This window comes from Sminthopsis crassicaudata, chromosome 5, assembly GCF_048593235.1.
Source record: "Sminthopsis crassicaudata isolate SCR6 chromosome 5, ASM4859323v1, whole genome shotgun sequence".
Classification (NCBI taxonomy): domain Eukaryota; kingdom Metazoa; phylum Chordata; class Mammalia; order Dasyuromorphia; family Dasyuridae; genus Sminthopsis; species Sminthopsis crassicaudata.
Window position 1 is genome coordinate 187,917,171 of NC_133621.1, and position 23,325 is coordinate 187,940,495.

General features: G+C 44.8%; 1 protein-coding gene across 2 annotated transcripts; it reads left to right on the plus strand.

Annotated features, from left to right (window-relative positions):
• Positions 1-668: 668 nt before the first annotated feature.
• Positions 669-21,960, plus strand: PTPN6 (protein tyrosine phosphatase non-receptor type 6). 2 transcript variants are annotated; one of them, XM_074269084.1, is made up of 16 exons: positions 669-846; positions 4,206-4,328; positions 4,555-4,749; positions 7,611-7,800; positions 8,123-8,239; positions 8,374-8,487; positions 12,147-12,243; positions 12,517-12,596; positions 12,949-13,098; positions 14,662-14,793; positions 14,963-15,117; positions 19,853-19,920; positions 20,164-20,315; positions 20,424-20,512; positions 21,376-21,508; positions 21,706-21,960. In XM_074269084.1, exons 1-15 carry the CDS (start codon positions 833-835, stop codon positions 21,488-21,490), a joined length of 1,791 nt encoding a protein of 596 aa, XP_074125185.1. In that variant the 5' UTR covers positions 669-832; the 3' UTR covers positions 21,491-21,508; positions 21,706-21,960. The 2 variants fall into 2 exon arrangements, with proteins under 2 accessions (XP_074125185.1, XP_074125186.1); XM_074269085.1 differs by lacking the exon at positions 669-846 and adding an exon at positions 3,910-4,060.
• The last annotated feature ends 1,365 nt before the right edge of the window (positions 21,961-23,325 follow it).

The window sequence follows — 23,325 nt, forward strand, 5'->3', positions numbered from 1 at the left end:
TAATTAAAATGACCACTTAGGAACACATTAATGAATCACAGTACAGAGAAAAGCAGAGTTCTCCTAGGAAAAGAAGCAGGACCTTATTCCCATCCGATCGATTTATTATTCCCCTAGGTATGCGTTGATTAAACCCTGTTCTGGAAAAATAGATTGAAATCTTTGTGGAAAAAAGCATCAGGCTGAGGTAGATTACAGGTAGAGTGGAGAATGAAGTAGATGTAGAATTGCAGAACCTATGTTTGGACTCTAACTGCTATTTAACTGCAAATTTAAGCCATCTTCTCAAATCTGGGCCTCAGTGTTTCCATCTGCACTATAAGAAAATTGGGTTAGAAGATTTCTGAAGTTCAATTCCAGCTCTAAATCTTAAAATGGACCCTTAGTTTTTGTTTTTTGAACATGCTTCCCCTCTCTCCTACCTTAGTTCCTTCAGGTAGGGATGAAAATTCAAGGTGACTTCCTTGTATTACCTTGGCTTTCCCCCAAGTCCTTTCTCAATCCCCAGTGGATCTGTCCTACAGGAGGAAGGAAAAAGCGGAAGGAGTCAAGCCAGGATTTGTAGGTGATTCAGAGAAAACCTGCCCAGGTAGGGCGGTCCCTGCACCTGCTCCGCCCCCGGACACGGGTCCCCTCTCGGAATCATTAACTTAGTGGGCTGTCTTTGTGCTGCCACTGCCCCCACCTGGGATGGATTAGGAAATCTCCAGTTTTCCGGATTAACTCTTTTACCTGGACTAGCAGGCCTGTGTGGGCTGTACTAGTCACTGAGCTCAGTGACCTCACCTGGCCCCGGCTCTGGCTGCCCACTCAGACCCAGCTTTTGGGGGAGATGCTGTCCGCGGGGTAAGTCCCCCTGTCCCTGGCCCCCTCCAGCTTCTACCATTTGGGCTTGAGTACTGTTAGAATCGATGAAGCAAGGGAGGAAAGGTATTGTCACCCAGAGGAAGAGGAATTCAAGAGGTGGGGGAATAGAGAGGGAGCAGGTCTTAATTTTCTAGGTGGTGGTGGTCAGCACAGACTGGTCATTAAGTAGCTGATATGCTTTGTACTGGGATACTTTATTTGAGAAAAAAGAAAGGGGAAGTTGGATTTTTGCTTTTTAGAGATTTGTATTCACATATCCCCTCTGGCTTTGCCTCAATATACCTCAGTTTCCTCCCCCCAACTCCTGTCCTCCATACAAAACAATGGTTACTAAACTTTAATGTAAGCTAGGAGAAAAGAGGAAGGGGAAATACATAGTTTAACTTTGATAACTTTTATGACATCTTTTTTGCCAGTCTAACTTCCTATTTCTTTCCCCAAATATGAGTGTTTCTCAGGACTCAAGCATTCAGATTCCTGGTTTTATTTTTCTAGTTCCATCCACCCATTCATTCATCTTACCTGTGTAGCTTTTGTCTCTTTTTTTCTAGGGGAGGGGGGGCACTCCTCAAATCTATGATCTCCTGATGTCTCTAAAGCTTCCTGAGCATCTCCACCAGAAACTGTCCCCCAAATTAAACTTCTTTCTATCATTCTTCCAGGCACTTAAGCTCAAAATCTCAGAATCATCTTTTGATTCCTCCTCCCCTGGGCTTTGAATAGTAACAATCTCCTTTCGGTGTTTTTTTGTTTTTGTTTTTGTTTTTGTTTTTGTTTTTGTTTTTATTTCAACACACATTTATTAAACATCTATTGAACATATAGCACTGTTATAAGTGCTGGAAGAATCTATAAAAATAAGATTTTTCAAGAAGGATTTGGCCTAAAAGGACTGCCACTAAGTCTATAAATTCTTCACACTGTCTCTCACTACTACAATTCTTGTTCTCCCCTGCTTGTATTGAAACAATTCCTCTGCTTTCAATCTTTTTTTCTCTTTTTAGAGTCAGTTAGGCGGCATGGGAGAGTTTTAGGACTAGAGACAGGAAAGACATCTTAGGCAATTACTGGCAACGAGATCCTGGATAGATCACTTACCCCTGTCTTAATTTCACCATCTGTAACAGGGGAATAATAACAGCATCTTCCTCCTAGTGCTGTTTGAGGGTCAAATGAGATAATACTTGTAAAGTGCCAGTATATTATAGGTACTAGATAAACTCTTATCCCTTTCCTTTTAAGCTTCCTACATATACAGTGTTACTTTGTCAGCCATTGCCCCCCTCAAAAATCTGTTACCACAATAATTTGCTACTTTTTTACTCAATTAGCATTTATTTAACTCCCAGTACTAAAGATTTTAATCTAAGATCCTTGAACTTAAAAAAATATATATTTTTGATAACTATTTCCTTTGTAATTTTCTATCTTTAAAAACCTTATTTTAAGGAAGTATCCAGAAGTTTCCCCATTACATTATTATAACAATAAAAAATATTAGAAATAAAAAACCTAATTTGAATTTGTAGTTCCTCAGAAAGGATCCAGGTACTCCCAGTGATTCTCTGGACCACAATTTGAGAACCACTGGTCTAGAATATGAGCTCCATGAGCAGACAGTCCCTTTTACCCCTCTTTAATTTATTATATTATTTATTTATTTATTTTCCTGAGGCTGGGGTTAAGTGACTTGCCCAGGGTCACACAGATAGGAAGATTTGAACTCTGGTCCTCCTGAACTCAAGGCTGGTGCTCTATCCACTGCATCACCTAGCTGCCTTCTTTCACCCCTCTTTATATAGCCAGCTCTTTGTTGCCCCATAATAAGCACTTAATATGCGCTTATTAACTAATTGAGAAGTAATTAGCACCAGGGCCTAGTTCAAGTATATATACATTAGTTATTGCTCAACAAATATTTGGTAACGGAGATAGCAATATTAGTGTATATTCTGGGCATCTGTGTAATAGATTTTGAATATGATCTTGTATGAGAATTTCTCAGACTCTTTTCACTGGGGTGGATCTCCTTCAAAGTCAACACGCCTCAGAGGCAGCTAGGTGGCGCAGTGGATAGAGACCAGCCTTGAATGCAGGAGGATCAGAGTTCAAATCTGCTCTCTGACACTTAACACTGCCTAGCTGTGTGACCTTGGGCAAGCCACTTAACCCCAGCCACAGGGGTGGGAAAAAAAAAAAGTCAACACTCCTCTTCCCTTTCCTTCCATTTCTTTCCTTAGGCAATAGAGAATATAGCCTTTGGTGTCCTATCCCATTGTCCTCATCCTTCCAGGATGCTCTGGTCAATTCCTCTCCCAGAGTACCTGGCTCCTTGTTCTGGATGCTCTGGGTCAATTTCTTTCCCAGAATGCAGTCCCTTCTTGGTGGTGTCAATTTCTCTCCCAGAGTACCTGGCTCCTTGTTCTGGATGCTCTGGGTCAATTTCTTTCCCAGAATGCAGTCCCTTCTTGGTGGTAGGAATTATGTTTTCCTAACCATTTGGTGATTGGTCATATCCTTCCCATAGTCTTAAGAGTTGACTTAGGGATCAGGGAAGGCAGGGTTCTGGGTTTTGCTGCTTACTGGACTCTACGTCCCTCCCTTCTGGTGGAGCTGTCTAGTCTGGCCCATAAGTAGGGAACACAACCAAGCTCTGCCCTGAAGCCTGCCTAGAGATCATCAATCAAGTTGGAGGAGGGATTTGGGGGAGGAAAGAGAAGTGAGACGCCATCAGTTCCTCTGTCAGATGCACTTGTCTCCCATGCACATGAGCACGCTCTTCCGTGTGCAATCACGTGTGGGATCTTTGCAGACAGGTGTGTGCACGAGCCTGCGTTTTTGTGCTCATATTGTCATCACACTCATGTGTATGTGTGACAAGTTGCGTGTGTGTTAAGAAATCACACGCTTGTATGAGATGGGCTCCAGCACGATCACCACTGCCAAGCTCTGCTTTCTCAGCTCGTCCACAAAAGGAGAAGTAGAAGTGAGTTCCTTCTGGGGGTCTGGCCTCGCCCCTTCCTGTCCCCGCCTCCCCCCCCAGCTGCCCTGTACTAGTGGTGTCTCAGGGAGCTGGGGGCCAGTGCAAGGAGGGGCTGGGAGCTGTGGTACCGGGGAGAGCTGGACCCCCCATTTCTTCTGTCCTCTTTCCTCACTCATCTTTCACTGCGGGAAATCTGCCCAGGATGGTGCGGTAAGGACCCAGGGACAGAATGCTGGGGATGGCCCAGGGGAGCAGGTGCTCCGTACCCAGAAAAGGGAGGCTCAGTTCTGGGCTCTGGACAGCCTGTCCAGGCCTCTTGTGGCCCCCCTCCCCAGCTGTGGGTTCCCTTCCACAGGTGGTTTCACCGAGACCTCAGTGGGCTGGATGCTGAAACTCTGCTGAAGGGCCGCGGGGTCCATGGGAGTTTCTTGGCCCGGCCCAGCCGAAAGAACCAGGGAGACTTTTCCCTCTCAGTCAGGTTGGTGCCCTGTTCCTTTTTCCCTTGCGTCTCTGCTCCTGCCCTTCATCCCTTGCTCCCCCCTCCAAGTCACCTCCCCACTCCTGTGTGATGTTCCTTAAGGCTCCCTTGGGCCTTGGGCTTCCAAGCTGCTCCCTGCCTGATCCTCGGTTTTCTTCTATCCCTTTGCTTTCTTTCCCTTTCCATTTCTGCTCCCATTTCACTGATTCTGGTTGGTGTCCCACAGGGTAGGAGATCAAGTAACCCACATCCGCATCCAGAATTCAGGGGATTTCTATGATCTCTATGGAGGAGAGAAGTTTGCTACATTAACAGAGCTGGTGGAATATTACACTCAACAGCAGGGTGTCCTGCAGGACCGTGATGGCACCATTATCCACCTCAAGTACCCCCTCAACTGCTCTGACCCAACCAGTGAGAGGTGAGGCATCCTTAGCCCTAACTTCTTTTTATTTTTTTCCTCATTTTAAAAATTAATTTTATAATTATAACTCTTTTTTTTGACAGTACATATCTGTCAATAATTTTTTATAACATTATCCCTTGCACTCACTTCTGTTCTGAATTTTCCCCTCCTTCCCTCCACCCCCTCCCCTAGATGGCAAGCAGTCCCATACATGTTAAATGTGTTATAGTATATCCTAGATACAATATACGTGTGCAGAACCGAATTTCTTGTTGCACAGGAAGAATTGGATTCAGAAGGTAAAAATAACTTGGGAAGAAAAACAAAAAAGCAAACAGTTTACACTCATTTCCCAGTGTTCCTTCTCTGGGTGTAGCTGATTCTGTCCATCATTGATCAATTACCCCTAACTTCTGAATCCCCCTGAAAGGTGAGGTTAGCCTTGACCCTAGGCAAATCTTGGTGAAGAGAGGCAAATCTAATGTAAAAACAGCAAAACTGTCCTGTCCTACCCCTCCACCAGAGAAACCATCTGTCCAATCTCCCACCCAATTCCCACCAGAGAATTCCTTGTCTGTCAGATGGCTATCTGCTTTCCAATTGGACACTTAATTACCTCCAAATGTTAGCATTCCATTGATTGGCTGCTCTAGTTTTTTCTAAAAAGTTCATTTTCTTTTGGCTAAAGTCCACCTTATAATTTCTATCGATTACTGCTCATTCTTTGATCTGAGACTACACGAAATATATTTCTTTCTTTTTCCAAGTGATAATATATTCTCCTTCAATCTTCTCTGTCCTAGATATCCCCAGTTATGTTAATCTTTCCTCATCCGACATGATTTGTAGACCAATATAGCATAAATATTTTACCTTGTAAAATGTAGTACCTAAAATTCAGTGCCATATACCAGATTTGGCCTGATCAGAGTTCCAGGGAACCATTTCCTGTCTTAGTCTGGACACAACTTTTATAATTTTGCATTAGATTTTTAAAAACAGCTATATTACAGTGTTCTTGGTCCATGGAAGTCTTTGAGGAAAGCCAGATGACCACTTGTTGGTTATGTTGCAGAAATCATTTGTATTTAGGTTTTTGTTGGACTAGAAAACCTCTTGTGTCTTTCCAAATCTAAGATTTCATGATTTTGAAACTAAACTAGGAATCAACTGAAATATCCTAGTCTTTCACATTAGCTTCTGCCAAGTCATGTTGGCTTGTCCTTTGCTTGTGCAACCAGTTGGTGAGCACATATTGAATCCTGTTTCTGTTATCATGTATATTAACTCTTCTTGTCATGTATACATTATGTGTCAAGTAGTTAAGTAGGTTTTCTATAGTCACTGATTTAAAATATTGACTAGGATAGGGCTAAGAATAGAGTCCTGGAGAATGGGTATGGCTATTATTCACTACTTTTTAGGGAGTTTCAGACTTGGTTCCCAACCTCAATGTTTCCCTCCTTCCTTATTAATTCCACAGTGCTCCCTCTGCGTGGCTTTTTGTTTTTTTACACACCCACCATCTTCTTTTAGTCCTTCTTCTCATCCCAACCTAGAACGGGAATATGGAACACAGGGATCAAGGGCCAGGGTCTTGAAGGCCAGGAGCAGTGGGTGCTATGGAGGGACTCAACAGGGAAGAGTTTGAATCAACCATAGGAATAACAATGGCAGATGCATTGAGGTCAAGGCGTGCCAGAAAAGGAGTTAAAAGAAGCTGGGGCAGAACCAAGGATCGGATGTGAAGAAAGATCGGACAAAGGGAGAGCTTCAAAGAGATGACCAATGGTTGGTCACCTCTCTCCCCAACCAGGATGTCTAAGTTGTCCCAAGAAATACTCTGGATAAAAAAGGGATCACTCCAACGACCTTCCCTATCATCCTTTTTTTCCTTTCCCTTTCCTTTCTCTTCTAAGTGGTTTCTCTTGGGAATTTGCATCTGTTCCTTCCGTACTTGATTACCAGCCTGTGGGCTAGTCACTATTTGCATGGACACTTCCTCATCCTGTTTTGAAGGTTGGGGACCAGACTTTAGAGCCTCTTGCTCTTCAATCTTGGGGGGGGTAGATCTATTTCTGGAGCAGAATCCTCTTGGCTTAGTCGTGGGGTTGGGGGGTGAGGACTGGAGAGAAAATCTTTGGGTCCTTAGGTCAGTGGTCATTGTAGCTCTGGCCTCTTCTAGACAAGCATTGAAAAAAAAATTAACTTCTTTTTCTGTCTATCTTACCCTCCCCCTCCTCCCCCATCATCCCTGCGGTTGGAAAATCTCTACCCCCCCCTATCCCCCTAGGCTGAGGAAACCTCACTTCTCACTCTCTCCCCAGAGGGAGCTTTTTGCTTTTTCCATCACGTGTTTTCCTGTGGGGCTGGGCAGCCCTGGGGTTAACTATTTCCTTTAGGAAACAGGTTTGGGGGGTGGGGGGAAGGTTCCAGTTCTGCTTTCTGCCCTGACCTCTCCACCCCATAGCCCCCAACCTGTCCCTCTCTCCGTTGAGATGGGATCTTGGGGTCTTCCTTGGCATCTCCTCCGAGCCTGGCACCGGATGCTCTTCCAGGACTTTCTTCCTCATGTGACTTCCTGTCTTTCCTAATCTCTGTTTATTTGACAGAGATTACTCTGAGTTGGCACATAGAAGTATTAAATGGTCACTTGTTGAATCTATTTCTATCTCCACCTTTCTCCATCTTGTCAGCCTGCCTCCCATCACCTCTCAGGATGAATGTCCTCATTTCTGTTGCCTAATCTGAGCTTCTCTTGGACTTTCCCAGCTTCCGTCTTCTCCCCTCTTTCCCTCTCTCTGAGTCCCAGTGTCTCCCTTTGTCTGATCCCATTTCTCCCCCCAACTCTCTTCTCCCTTGTCCTGTCCCTTCAGGTGGTACCATGGCCACATGTCTGGGGCCCAGGCCGAGACGCTGCTTCAGGCCAAGGGCGAGCCCTGGACCTTTCTGGTTCGTGAGAGCCTGAGCCAGCCCGGTGATTTTGTGCTGTCCATACTCAATGACCAGCCCAAGGCCGGGCCCGGCTCCCCGCTCAGGGTCACTCATGTCAAAGTGATGTGTGAGGTGAGACGAACGCCGTGGCAGGGGCAAACGTTGTGCAGACAGAGGATGGCTGGGGACAGCTGGGGGTGCCGGGGGTCAGAGGGCTCCAGCCTCTCATCTGGAAAGACTATGAATGGGGATATTTTCTCAAAAAACCTGTGAGAAAAGCCTGCATAATTTCCAGGGCACTGCCTCCTGGTTAAAGGGAAATGCGGCTAGGAGGGGTCAGAGTTCCCGGGTTAGCTCTAAGGGTCAGGGAGACGAGGAGAAGGACATGAAGGAGGTTTGTACAAGTTTGGAGGGGGTTTCTCTTCTGCTTTCACACCTCTGGTTTTGGTGGCAGGCTGGCCGTTACACAGTGGGTGGCTCTGAGACCTTTGACAGCCTCACAGACCTGGTGGAACATTTCAAGAAGGCAGGAATTGAGGAGGCTTCAGGTACCTTTGTCTATCTGCGCCAGGTGAGCAGAGAGCTGTCCCCTGGGTCTGCTCCTCCCCCGGATTCCTGCCTCCCTGGCTGTGCCCCAGACCCCCGAGCCCCCCGACTCACATTCACTCTCCTTTTCCAATGCCCACTTCTCTCCTGACTCCCCAGCCCTATTACGCCACACGTGTGAACGCCGCCGACATAGAGAACCGGGTCTTGGAGTTGAATAAGAAACTGCAGGCAGAGGAAACATCCAAGGCTGGATTCTGGGAGGAGTTTGAGGTGAGTGTGCAAGAAAGGGCTGGTGCACAGGTTTGTGCCCTTGAGCAGAACTTCTTAAACTATTTCCGTTTGCAACCCCTTTTCACCCCAGAAATTTTTACATGATCCTTGCTAAAAAGGTATGCAAAATAGGCATACAAATTAAACATTTCTTGATAATAAATCATAATTTTTCAACTACCACGTTTGTTTATGCAGTCCCATATGGGGCGAAGACCCACAGTTTAAGAAGCTTTGCCCCGGACAAGGCTGTGAGTGGCTTAGTCCTTGGAGTCTTGGTTGTCAAATTTGACAAAATTTATCATCTATTATTTATTAAGTGTATTAATGAATCTAAGTATCTATTAAGCCTTTTGTTTGCAAGGCACATCATGCTCTTTAACAAGGGATGTTCCCCAAAACTCTCCCTGGAGCCATCTTCTTTTCTTTCTCTGTACTTTCCCTTGGTGACCTCACCAGCTCACATGAGTTTAATGATTATTTCTGCTCTGATGACTTAGATCTATATAACTAGCCACAGATTTTTGCCTTAGTTCCAGGCATATATTACCAATTGCCTATATAGATTCTTCAAAATATATGCCATGCCAGCACTTGAAACGTACATGTCCCAAATGGAACTTACTCTCTTTTCCCCCAAACCTTCCTCTCTTCCAAAATTTTCTATTACTGCTGGGAGCACCTTCATGGTTCTCGTCACCCAGGTTTGTAATGGCAGTGTCATCAATGGACAATAGTCAGTACACATTTATCAAGCATCTCTTTTGTGTTAGCCACTCTGCTGAGCATTGAACATACAAATAAAGAGAAAAAGCCAGTTTCTACCCCCAAAAAGTTCACAATCTAATAGGGGAGGCAGATAGGTACAGACAAGCTACAGACTTAGGATAAATCGAAAATACAACAGGGGAAAGGTCCTAGAATTATAGAAGATGACATGGTCACTGGGAAGGAAGCTAGGAAAGTCAGGAAGTAGATACCTGGGGAAGGGAGATGGTACGTAAAATGTAAGAACATTGGAAAGATGAGAAAAGAGGATTTGCCCTCTTTGCTCCACATATGCAATCAATTGCTTCTACCTCCACATTTCTTGCATCTATTTCTTCTGTCTACTCATATATCTCCCATCCTATTTTATAACAGTAGCTACTGTTTACAAAACACTTTAAGGTTTGCAAAGTGCTTTATATATATTAACTCATTTGATCCTTAAAAACAACCCTGTGAGAGATGTACAGTTAGGATCCCCTTTAAGTAAATAGATGGACAGATGAGGAAACTGAGGCTGACCTTTGTCAGGAGTCATAAGGCTAGTGGCTTAGGTCTCTGTGATTCCAAATCTGGTTCTCTAGGTCCTGGTACAGGTCTTAATTACTCCTCACCTAGACTATTTCAGCAGTCTTCAATTGGCTTTCCTGCTTCAATCCATCCTCTACACTACTGTCAAAGTGGGGCCCCATCATATCACTCCATAAATTCTACTACCTGTGGGATCAAAATTAACTCCTCAATTTGACATTTGAAGCTCTGCAGGCTGATCTTTTTTTATTTTATAATTATAACTTTTTTTTTTGACAGTACATATGCATGGGTAATTTTTTACAACATTATCCCTTGCACTCCCTTCTGTTCTGAATTTTCCCTTCTTCCCTCCATCCCCTCCCCTAGATGGCAGGTAGTCTCATACACGACAAATATGTTATAGTATATCCTAGATACAATAATATGTGTGCAGAATCAAATTTCTTGTTGCCCAGGAAGAATTGGATTCAGAAGGTAAAAATAACCTGGGAAGAAAAACAAAAATTCGCTGGCTGATCTTAACCTACCTTTCTATCTTTCATAGAAGTATCCTGGAGCCAGCTCCTATCACTGGTTCTGTTAAATTTTCAGCACAAGCATTGCTATAAATCAAGACTTGCTATATTGCTTTGTCAATTGTTGTCTTTAAAAAAAAAAAAAAAAAAAAAAAAAAAAAGCAATGAAAAAAAAAAGTATGTAATGTGTCCAAATTGGTGTTCTTTTTTTTTTTTTTTTTTTCCCCAGAGAGCCAGTTGTTAAACTTTGCCAGAATACCCCTCTGCTCCCTTTCATTCACATTGTGGTCTAGCCACACTGGCCTTGTTGGTGACTCATGCACACACCTTACTCTATCACCTGCCTGCATCCCTTTATTTTGGCTCCTCTACCTGGGATGCTCTTCCTCTTCACCCTCACATCTTAAAATCTCCAGTTTCTTTCAAGGCTTAGATCTAGCATCACAACACTACACATGTAATGCAGCATCGAGGAAGGCACCTCCAACACAGCTAGTTCAGCCTCTCATAAATGAAGCCCTTCCTGGTTCCTTTCTCCTGCCTTAGGCTACTGGTATTTTCCTCCCCAAATGATCCTGTGTCTGTTTTTGTATCTATCTATAGAGTTATGTGTTTTCTTCTCCAGCTCCATGGTAAGCTCCTCTGGGGCAGGGATTGATTCATCCCTAGCCTGGCACATGTATCGGTCACTTGGTCCTCAGTCCTTTTTAGAGACAAAATGAAACAAAATACCCAAATGCCTCAAACATCCCCTGAAGGAGCTTATTCCACTAAAGGATAATTGAAATGGGAGAAAACATTAAAATCGGAGGGATTCGATAGGGTCAAAGGAAAATAGCCTAAGAGGCAGAGAGGAGGTGTTTGGGGAATGGCAGTTAGCTTGGAACTTAGATCTCATATAGGGAGGTAATATGAAATAAGATAGGGAAGGTAACAGGCAGATTAGGAAAGAGCTCAACTACCTAGAGGCAATGGGGAGTCATTGAGAGTTTCTGAGCAGGAGAGTTGATAGTTAGATCTGTGCCTTAGGAAGATTCTTTTGACAGGTGTGTAGATTGAAAACCACCCTCCCTTATTTCCCACCTTACCCCTGTCCCCCCACATGCTTTTTGACCTTTCCTGTTATTTTACAATGGAACCATCTTCCAGTGAGGAATTTTTTCAACTTATATTGATCAAGAGTATCTAGATAGTGCAGTGGACAGAGTGCCAGGCCTGGAGTTCAAATTTGGCCTCAGTTACTTACTATCTATGTGATCCTGGGCAAATCACTATTTACCTCAGTTTCCTCATCTGTAAAATGAATTAGAGAAGGAAATGGCAAACTACTCTAGTATTTTCACCAAGAAAACTCCAAACAAGGTCATGAAAAGTTGGACATGACTGAAAAATGACTGAACAACAACAAAAAATATTGATCAGCTAGTTCTCATATTTAGTCTTTAGTCTGAGCACTGAGTGTTGTTGATTTCTCAGGAACCCCTGCTGACCCGTATCTGAGGTAAGACCTGAATCAAGGACTGACTCAAAGATTAGATCTCTGTCACTACGTCACAGTGCCAATTTTCTGGCTTATAGTAGGAATTTAAAAAAATACTTACTCTTCCATTTATCCATTCATTCACACCATGTCCCAAGCAGCTAGTCCATCAAATTTAGTATCTCATTCAGGCTCTTGACTCGGATCCCCAGTCTAGGGTTGTTTATTTTCTTTTCCTTTTCCTCATTTTCTTTCTCTCTTTATTTCTTTACAATTTGGGTTTTCTCGGTGCAGCCCTGTTTCCTTGTCCCATCCTCCCTTCTACCCCACTGGTTAAAGCCCTTTTTTTCTCCCTTTCCCAGAGTCTTCAGAAGCAGGAGGTGAAGAACTTGTATGATCGGCATGAGGGACAGCGACCTGAGAATAAGAGCAAGAACCGCTACAAGAACATCCTCCCTTGTGAGAGCCCACCTCCCCAGGGAACCTTTAATGCCCTCTTCACCCACCATTCATCCCTACAGTTCTCCTCCCATTGGTCTCAAACCCCCTCTCTTAGGTTTCCAAGTCCCCTCTGTGAAGCCCCTTTTCTTCTAGATAAAATCTGAGTGGGGAAGATAGAGAGGAGGAACTTAGGGCAACCCTATATTTCTAGCTCAATTCCTATAATCCTGTGACGATGGGGCTCAACTCCTCTTGTCATCTCACTTCCTCACAGTAAGTCTTTTTCTATAGTTGATTACACCAGGGTGATCCTGCAAGGTCGAGACAGCAATATCCCAGGGTCTGATTACATCAACGCTAATTATGTCAAGGTTAGTGGTCCAGATGATGTCTGGGAATATAGAGAGGGGGAGGAAGAGAGATGCGTCTTTATTCTCAAGGACTGATGGGAGGAGACAGCCTATATAAACATTACACAGATTTGAGCCCGGGACAAACAAAAATGATGAAGATGGGGCTATAGTAAAGTTAATGTGTTAGGGGATGGGGGGAGTGAGGTTAGAATGATGGGATTCTGTCTCTGGAGATACATCAGTGCATAAGCTTTTATAAATGACCTACTAGGTGCAGGGCCCTGGGGAGACAGAGAGGCAAAAGACAATCCCTACTCTGGTTGAGCTCACAATCTAATGGAGGAATTGGTTTGTCTCCCCCTGACCTCAGAACCAGCTGGTGAGTGCCGACGAGAATGCCAAAGTATACATCGCCAGCCAAGGCTGTTTGGATGCCACCGTTAATGACTTTTGGCAGATGGTGTGGCAGGAGAACTCCCAAGTTATTGTCATGACTACCCGAGAGGTGGAGAAGGGTCGGGTAAGACATGTTCCCCACTGTTAGTGCTAGTTAGTTAGTTAGTTAGTGGTGCATTTCTCCTCTTCTCCTTCCTTCTCTTCCCTCCCTCTCAGCTCTCTTCCCTTACTTACTGACCTTTTCTCTCTTCTCCATCTCACTTAGTCTGCTTATTTCCCAACTGGAATCTAAAACGAGGGACCTCAGACCTACTAGGCATCCTAGGAACTTCCTAAACCAGACGGTGGCAATAGCTGAAATTAGGCAGCAACCCTCAAATTAAAATTTTATGGGTCTGTAAAACTTTTTACTACCCCAATCCTGATTTCATAAAACCTATTGACTTTAAAAAATGGATCTTCTCATTTTTCTTTTTTTTCCCTCCTTGCTTCTCATTGCATCCTCCTTTATCATGCTTGTCTGCAAGTCCACCCTGTTGCTTCCCATGTTTAATGTCCAAACTCCTAAGAAATGCAGCATTATGGAAGACATTGATCTAACTTATAGAATCTATTCATTCATTTTTTTTAGAAATAAGATCTTTTTGCATTTTTATTACCCTTTATTAACAAAATATAACTATGTAACTGGTTCTTAGAAGGCATACAATGTAGAAATGCCATTTGGAGTAAGAGTTAAAGTAAACATAAGACTTAGGAGTCATTTTGCTAACTAAATGCTTTAACCTGAATCCATTCCTTCATACTGACTTTTATATTGTAATAGAACTTTTGGTCAGTGGCATTTCCAGGATATCTCCTCTGCCTGGTATTTCTTTTCCTCTTTCATCAATTTGAAGAATTTGAGAAGCAGATCCCAAATGTAATTTGATTCAGTCTGGTTTAGGAAACACCGATTTAGTCCAACTCTCCCATTTTACAGATATATATACACTGAGGCTTATTGATGCCCAAATAAATGAGTAAAAGCCAAGATAATGTGTGAATCTTATGTATAAAATGGTAATAATTTATGCCAGCCCAGTACAGACAACAAGGAGTTTAGGAAGATCCAATATCTCTAGCCTAATTCCTTTAATCCAGTTAAAGTCAGGACTTAATTCCTCTTCAGTCCTCCTTATATAATATGTCTTCCCCTATAGTTGATCCCCATATAGTTGATCAAGGGTGAGACGGCAGCATCCCAGGTTGAGAACAAGGGCTGTTCCATTTTTGTATTTCCCACAGCTCCTAGAATCATAAAATATTTAGATCTGTTTTTTTTTTTAATTTAATTTAATTTATTGATTTAGGCAACTGGAGTTAAGTGACTTGCCCAGGGTCACATAGCTAGGAAGTGTTAAGTGTCTGAGGCTGAATTTGAATTCAGGTCCTCCTGACATCAGGGCTGGTGCTCTATCCATTGCACCACCCAGCTGCCCCCAAATATTTAGATCTGAAAGAGACTTTGAAAATAGTCTTAGTTTCAACTTTCATCTGAATTTCTGACTTCAGGACCAGGTTGCTCCATAGCCTTTCATGTAGTAATAGTGGCTACTTGATAAAAGTTTAGTTAATTCTATTGCGTCCTCCTCCCCCATCTCCTTTCCCTTCTCTTACTTCCTCTTTATCTTATTTCATTTCCCAGAACAAATGTGTCCCTTACTGGCCTGAAGTGGGGACCCAACGGTCTTATGGTCTCTACTCCGTTGTCAATTGCAAAGAGCACGATACCCCTGAGTATAAGATCCGGAACCTGCAGGTCTCCCCCCTAGACAATGTAAGTTCCCCTCGGATGGAGTCTCCAGGAGGGGAGGAGGACTTTGGTACCTGCCCAACCTCCCCGGGTTCTCCCCAAGAGGGAGAGAGGAGGGAAAAGATCACGGTGTCCTTGCGGACGGTGAGTGCAAGTGGGGGGGGGGTGCTAATGCTCCTAATGCCTTGCCAGGGGGGACTTGGTGAGGAAGATCTGGCACTACCAGTACCTCAGCTGGCCTGACCACGGAGTGCCAAGTGAACCTGGAGGTGTCCTCAGCTTCCTGGACCAGATCAACCAGAAGCAGGAGAGCCTGCCCCATGCAGGACCCATCATAGTGCACTGCAGGTGAGACGCGATGGTGCCATCCTTTGTTCCCACCCACCTCCATGCCTAGAAGTGCAGAGAAAAGAATACAGGACTAGTGGGGTGGGGGGGGAGACAGGAAGCAGAAGCAAAGAAATTTGAGGGGTAAGGAAAGGAGATCAGGAGCTCTAGCTGGTCTGTGAGGGAAACTGGGATTCTCCAAGGCAGAGGGTTAGAGAGAGTGTGTTCCAGCCTTGGGGGACTGCCATTGTGAAGGCACGGTGTTGGAAAATGGAGGAACAGCAAGAAAACCAGTTTTTCTGGAGTGGTGGAATTAGGAAGAAGGGTTCTATTTAGTAAAGTAGCAAAGGGAGTTTGGAGCCCATTGTAAAGGGGCAGTGTCAAACAGAGGACTTTGTATTCACACCCAGAGCAAAGGTTCTTCCCCTTTCCTGTGTCATGGATCCCTTGGACTGTCTGCTGGATTCTTTCCCAGCATAAAATTTGGAGGGAGAGAAAATCATAAGCAAAAGAAATTCTGAGGGACAGCTAGATGGCACAGTGGAGAGAGCACCAGCCCTGAAGTCAGGAGGACCTGAGTTCAAATATGATCTCAGACACTAAACACTTCCTAGCTGTGTGACCCTGGGCAAGTCACTTAACCCCAATTGCCTCAGCAAAAAAAAAAAGAAAGAAAGAAAGAAAGAAAGAAAAGAAATACTGAGCTCCAGTTAGACATTAAGAAAAACAAAGACAGAATTTTTTCTCATCCAAGTCCACAGACCCCCTAAAACTAACCCACAGAGCCCTTAGGAGTCTATAGACCACAGATTCAGAGCTCCAGTGCTGTTTTTTGGGGGGAGTGGAGATGGAGTGGAGGTGGATTGGCTTTTATCTATATATAGGAAGCTCATGAGGAAACTCCTTTTACCTGTTCAGGCCAGCAGCTGCCTTGCGGCTCTTAGTCTTAAAGAGCCACCCAGAATAAGAGATTTTAATTGTTAATTAAAAAAAATTTTCATTGTGAACTTAAGGATCATCAATAAATACAACAATTTCCATATACAGATGAGAACCAAAACCAGATTCTTTATAAAGCTAGGGGACTTCAGTGACTAGCCCAGAGTCTCACAATTTACATTATTCAGGGTCAGAACTCAGATCCAGGGTCATAGGCCAGCTTTCGGACCACAATCCTTGGTTGGCTCTTGATTTTAGAGGTAATAGATAATAGAGGTAAAGTGATGAGGTCATGCTGGCTGGTGTCTAGGAGTCATTCTAGTGCTAAATCTTATCACCCCAGGCTTGGGTACCCACTTAATTAAACATCCCCTCCAAGAGGAACCTTCCCTTTTCTCTGAAAAATGTTCTTTGAAGGGCTCCTGTCTGATCCCAGCCCTTTTCCTCTGAATCTTCAAGGACTTTAGGTTCACATCACTGCCTTTTTGGAATTTCTGTTAATGCTTTGTCTGCTTACCCATAGAAACCCTACATCTTCCCAATTTGGAGGATGCAGGGAGAAGGAGAAGTGTTTCCCACAAGAGTCAAATTGTCACTGATCCTAGTTACTGACTGTGGGGAATGTAAGACTGAAGGCTGAAAGGGACTGTTGCCCAGTGGGAGAAATGGGTCGACTGATTTCCCTAGGAGCCCTCCTGGTTACTGTTTTTATCTTATGAAATGCCATTCTGGATTGAACTGGACAACACTGGGGTCCTCCAGCCATGTACTCTATCCCTGGGAGTAGGGCTTGAAAGAGAGACACGAGTTGGGGAAGGGGTGGGATCAGCCTTGGTTGGTCTGAGAGTCAGGAATACCTCATTCTTAGTCCCAGCCTGGCCACTTTTTAACTGTGCCATCTTAATTAAATCACAATACATCTCTGCCAGGAGAATATAAACTCCTTGGGGGGAGGAATTATTATTTTTTTGTTTCTATTTTTGTTTTTGCGTCCCCTGTACCTTGCACTTAGAAGGCATTTAATAATTGTTTGTGGGATTCATTTGAGTTGAATTGGGCTCCAGCATTCTCCATTTATAAAATGAGAGATTTGGATCTCTAAGATGGTTCTAAGAAATCAGCTTGAGATCTAACTTAGATGGGGAAGAACCGGACCGTATTTTGTCAGGGCTGACCCCCACATCATGTCCCGGATTACATGATTTCTCTGTTTTCACTTCCTATGAGAAGTGGGGGTGGGAATGAAAAGATGCTGGTCATAAGAAGAAAGGGGGAAGGAAACAGCAGAACTGGTCTCATCAGGACTGAGATTGACACTCGAGCTCCAGGTCCCACCCCTCATCATCTTGCGGCATCTTGGGCAGGGAGAGAAGCAGCCTACCCGGAAGCACCATTCCCCGCCAGCTCCCTGGACCAAACTTCTCAAAATCCCCATGGCCTTTATTTAGACGTTACAGGAAGGAAGTGGGTGAATCTATTTTTAACAAGCTGGGTTTGAAATTAGTGTGACTCAGGCCACCAGCCTGACAGACCTACTATGATGGGGGCAGGGACTAAACACCTGAGTTCTAACATTCCTGGGGAGGGAGAGCTCCCCGGAGTTAGACTGGAGGCCCTACTCCAGTGTCCCATGTCCCACACCTCCTGCAGAGAGCAGCCTTCTCATGAGAGTTTGGGGGTAAAAGGGAAAATGAGATTTTCTTTTATTTTTCTTTATTGTGAAAATGAGATTTTCAAAGGAGGAATTCCCAAAGGCCGAACAGAAAGACAGAAAGACACTCTAGAGAGGGAAGGGCCACGGAACCTTGGGGTGAAACAAGGCAGGGTGGAAGGTTGGTGAGGAGACCTTGGGAGCTGAAGGGGTAGGGCTGGAGGAACTGGGAGAGAGCAGGGTATGGATTCTGTTTCTTTATCTGTTAACAGCAGTGATTTCATCTTTAAATTAAAGAGAGTTGGTGGATGTTAAGTGGATAGACTGTTGGACTGGAGTCAGGAAGAACTATGTAGCTCGAATTTCAGTTTCTCCATAATTAAAATGAGTATCTATCTATCCATCTATCTGTCCATCCATCCATCCATCTATATATCTATGTCTGTGTGTACATAAATATATTTATGTACATAGATAGCCATCTATCAATTTTTAAAAGTGATTCTTTAGGTTATTGTTGTTATTCATAAAACAATGCGTTGACCACACACAGTGCCAGGTAGTAAAGGAAATACAAAGTTGAGATAAATTTATGAGTGGGGGCAGCTAGATGCAAAGTGGGCAGAGTGCTGGGTCTGGAATTAGAAGAAACTGAGTTCAAATTCAGTCTTGGACACTTGCTCGCTGTGTAGCTCTGGGGAAGTGACGTAACCTTTCTTGCCTCAGTTTCCCCATCTGCAAAATGAGCTGGAAGAAGAAATGGAAACCAGTTCAGTATCTTTGCCAGGAAAACCCCAAATGGGGTCATGAAGACTCAGACACGATTGAAAAACATTAGCAGAAGACAGAGGCACAGATAGAGCAGCATCCAGAGTAAAAGACACATATTGTAAAACAAAATGTTGAGTTATGAAATCCATGAAGTCTTGAGTTTAGTGAAAACTTCGTGGAGGGAGTCACATGTGAATTAGGCTCCAGAGGATTGACAGTGGCCGTTCCATGAACATGGCTGTTCCCCTGAACGTGACACTCCAAGCCTTGGCTGAGGCATTTTCTCTGACTGTCCCCCCTGCCTGGAACACGATCCCTCCCCTGCTCTGACTATTGATCTTCCTGGCTTCTTTTAAGTCCCAATTAAAAGCCCACCTGCTACAGGAAGTCTTCCCCCTTCCCTCTTAATCCCAGCGATTTTCTTCTGTTAATTATTTCCTATTGTCCTGGAATAGCTTGTCTGTCCTCTCTGTAAGCTTCCTAAGGGCAGGGACTGTCTGTTGCCACTTCTTGCATCTCTAGCACAGTGCCTGGCCGGTGACAGGTATAATTGGCACTTAATGTTTACTGATTGATTGAGATTTCACCAGGAGGAGGGAGGACTTTTCAGGCCCAGGGAAGGGTGGTGGGGACATGGCATTGGGTACTGGCGCAGTCAGGATCCATGTCTATCCTTCCCTTGCCCCATATCAAGGAGCAAACTCTTCACCAACTGCTCCCGGGGAGCTTTTTAGGACTTTAGGCGGTACAGCGGATGGAGCGCCAGCACTGAAGTCAGGAGGATGAGTTCAAAGGTGACATGGCAAGTCACTCATAACCCCCGCCCCCCAAAAAGTAGGATTTTAAGATATAGTTCACCTGAATTAGTAGAGGGAGTTTCCATAGTAAAAAGTCCTTCCTACCAATGAGATGAAATCACAAATCTGGTACCAAAAAAAATTAAAATAAAGGACTTGGTAACCTCTAAAGTCTCTTCAAATCCCCATATCTTTTTTTTTTTTTTTTAAATGAAATCAGACTGCAGGTCTCACTAAAATCAATTAAAGGAAATTAGGAAGAAACAAGAAGAGTGAAATGTAAAAATTATACCATTAACCTTTCCACGTTCTTCCCTCTGAATCTCTGACTTAGATTGTCTTTAGAAAGAGCAAAATGATCGTAAAGAGACTGGGGAGCTGAGACTAAATGAGAACAGGGTAAAAGGCCTGGGGAAGGGCGAAGGGGCTATTGGGGGGAGTCCCTACCTTTGCATCTCTTAACAGTGGCTGCCGTCTCTCTGCCCCTAGAACTCATTTCTTTTCCTAATCAGCACCAGTGGGCAGCAGGGAGCCCGTGGCCGTACCCCCAAGTCAGCTGGCCCCATCACTGATTCCCCCCTTTTCCCCTTCTCCCCAGCGCTGGCATTGGACGGACTGGGACCATCATTGTCATCGACATGATCATGGAGGCCATTTCCACAAAAGGTGAGGGTTGGGAGGCGGGAGGGACCGCTTTCCCCAGTACCTTGGGACTGGGGGGAGAAGAGAGGGTACCATTCTTCTCTCTCGCTGGCTGGCTTTCCCTTTCCCCTCCCCTCTTCAGCCTGGTTGAATCTGATAGTAGCTCCAGTCTGTGATGAGAATGCCAGATCCTGTCCGGTTTATGCTGACAGGCAGGGAGGATGTCTGGGGCCCTGGTCAGCGATCACTTACCCTTCCCCCTCCCAGGTCTGGACTGCGACATTGATATCCAGAAAACCATCCAGATGGTTCGGGCCCAGCGTTCAGGGATGGTGCAGACGGAGGCCCAGTACAAGTTCATCTACATGGCTATCGCGCAGTTCATTGAGACCACCAAGAAGAAACTAGATGTCATGCAGGTAAGAACCGGGCGGCAGGACACTGGCCCGAGCAGGAGCGGGCCGGTCTGGGGAGGAAGAAAAGGGCGGGAATTGGCCCGGCCATGACACTCATTCTCCCCTTCCCAGAAAGGCCAGGGGGAGTCAGAGTATGGGAACCTCGGGTACCCTCCGGCCATGAAGAACGCCCACGCTAAGGCCACCCGGACCTCCTCCAAGTGAGTGACTCCCCTGCCTCTGTTCACCAACTCAGCTTCCTTTTTCTCCAAAGACTAAAGTTAAATATTGTCTAAGGGAAGATGTCATAGGTCATATAGTTTTTAAAAAATCTTATTGATATATTTATTTCTAAATGTTGTCCTTCCCCTTTCCTATACAAAAAAAAAAAAAATCATCCCTTATTAAAAAAAATTAAAAGATTAAAAAAGAAAGGGGAGGAGGGAGAAGCGACCGATATATCAGTCACGTCTGACAACAGATATACTTCCCATACCCACAGCCCCTCACCTCCTTTGCAAAGAAGGGAGGCAAGTACATTTTTTCAACTTCTGTCCGGACCAAACTTGGCCACTATTAATTTCCCCCACCCCACCACTTTATTTTTATTTATTTATTTTTTTTACTCCACTACTTTAAAAAAATTTTTTCCCACTTACATTATTGCAGTCACTTAGTCATGTAATTTTTTTTTTAACTGGAAAGGGGCCCTAGAGATCACTTAGACCAATCCCTTCCCTTTTACAGAATACGAAACTCCAGTCGTATTTTGTGAGGAAGTGTCAGAGCTGGGACCAAGGGTTTTCTGGGTCATAGCTTGTCCGGTCCCTGCCCTGGTTAAGTTAGGGGGCTAGAAAGATCTCTCCCTTCCTGGTCCTCACTCCTCCCCTTTCCCGAATGGAAGATTAGACTCAGAAAATGAGGGGGCTAATGTGCACATCGGTTCCCAGGCTTTTCTGGGGGCAGACAGTGCGCCAGCCCTAGGAGAAGCAGCAGCTCCACCGCCCCCGCCTCCATCCCACCCTCCTTCCCCCTTTCCTCTCCCTGCCTTCCCCCCCTGACTGCCCACCCCCTGCCTCTGCAGACACCGGGAGGATGTGTATGAGAACCTGCAGAGCAAAAGTAAGAAGGAAGAAAAGATGAAGAAACAGCGGTCAGCTGAAAAGGAGAAGACTAAAGGCTCCTTGAAGAAGAAGTGACTGCTTGGGGATTCCAGGGTAACTTCCCACAGTCCCCTCCATTCTCTGGAACTTCTGCTCCCGCCCTCTCCTCTTGTCCCCGTTTTCCCAAATGGATCCCCCAGTCTCACGACTTCCTCTACCCCCACCCAGACCTTTCCCTGCCCAGCAACTTCCCCCCTTTGCTGGCCCCTGACCACGTCCCCCTCACTCCCACCTTCCTTCTTTCTCTGCAGGCTGGCCCCAAACAGCAGGATGTCCACTTCCAGTGACTTACTTAGGACCAGCCTCTTCTCCCCGCCTTCCATTGGGGTATCTGTCCCTTGGCCTCCCCCTCCCTCCCTTTCAGTCACCCCTTTTCTAATTTAATAGCTTTACCTCCACCCCTCCTCCTACTCCCCTTGCCTACGCTGGCCACTGTACATAGCCCATGGAAGCCAAGGGGGCCCCAACTGTCCCCATCCTTGTAAATAAAGCCCCGTTCTTCAGTCTCTGTGTCCCTGGGAGGTGTGTGTGGAAGGGATGTGGCGGAAAGGGAGTGGGGACGTGGGGGCTCAGGGGCCCCTGGCCCAGCAAAGGAGACGTCCTTGTAATTCGACATCCGGAAAGGGTGACAGGCAGAACCAACCAAGATCAGAAATGAAAAGGAAGTCTCATTAGAGACTGGGACTGCCGGACCCCAACAGTGGACTTTAATCCCCGAGGTCCGCACTGCACTTACTGCTTAATGTTTTATCAATAAATAACTTGTGAGAAAATATAGGTATCTACCTACTTTGCAAACGACAAAAGTCAGGGAAGGTTCGTTAACACGCTTCTGAGGGGCTGGAGCACTGGGCTATTTATTTATTTTTTTTTTGAAGAGACAATCAGAGTTAAGGGACTTGGCCAGATTCATACAAGTAGTAAGTATCTGAGGTTGGATTAGAACTCAGGTCCTCTTACTCCAAAGCTGTTCTTTTATCCACTGTGCCACCTCGCTGCTCCCAGATGCAGCTAATAAGGATGACATTTTTTTTCTTTCTTTTTTTTTAAAGTTGATAAGTCAACAAGCATTTATTGGGCGTCTACTCTATGCCCAGTGCTATTCTAACATATACAAAGGCACAAGAAAGTCCTTGTTCTCCGGGAGCTCACCATAAGATGACATTCAATAAAGATAACTATAAAGGCTTCATCAATGAAAATTAAGTGCCTTTAAGATCTGGGATACGGGGGCAGCTAGGTGGCGCAGTGGGCAGAGCACCAGCCTGAAGTCAGGAGGACCTGAATTCAAATTCAGCCTCAGACACTTAACACTTCCTAGCTGTGTGACCCTGGGCAAGTCACTTAACCCCAGCCTCAGGGGAAAAAAAGATCTGGGATATAAGGAGAAAAAAAAGCATCCCTAAATCATAAACCGGAAACAATTCTTGCCTTCAGGGAATTTATTTAGTTTAAAGGAGAAACCAATGATCCCATCAAATACTAGATGCCATTGAGAGGAAGACATTGGGGATGAGGGCAGGAGGGCAGAAAAGGGCTCAGGCAGAAGGGGGCACTTCCCCAGGCGTACAGGACATTAGGGGACCGAGAAGATCCTGGGATGATATGTGACTTCTCCTCAAATATTTGAAGAGGGATAGAAAGCAGTCAATCAATCAACAAGCATTTATTAAGTTCCTACTATATACCAGGCATTACATTGGGCATTGGAGATAGAAATACAAAAGTGAGATGGTGTCTGACCATAAAGACCTTTTAATCTCCTAAGGGAATAAAAATATGCACTGATAAGTAAATATAGAAGGGGGGGGGGTGTGTGTGAACATACACACATATGTAGCAAATCCAGAAATGACTAGGGAATCCAGAAG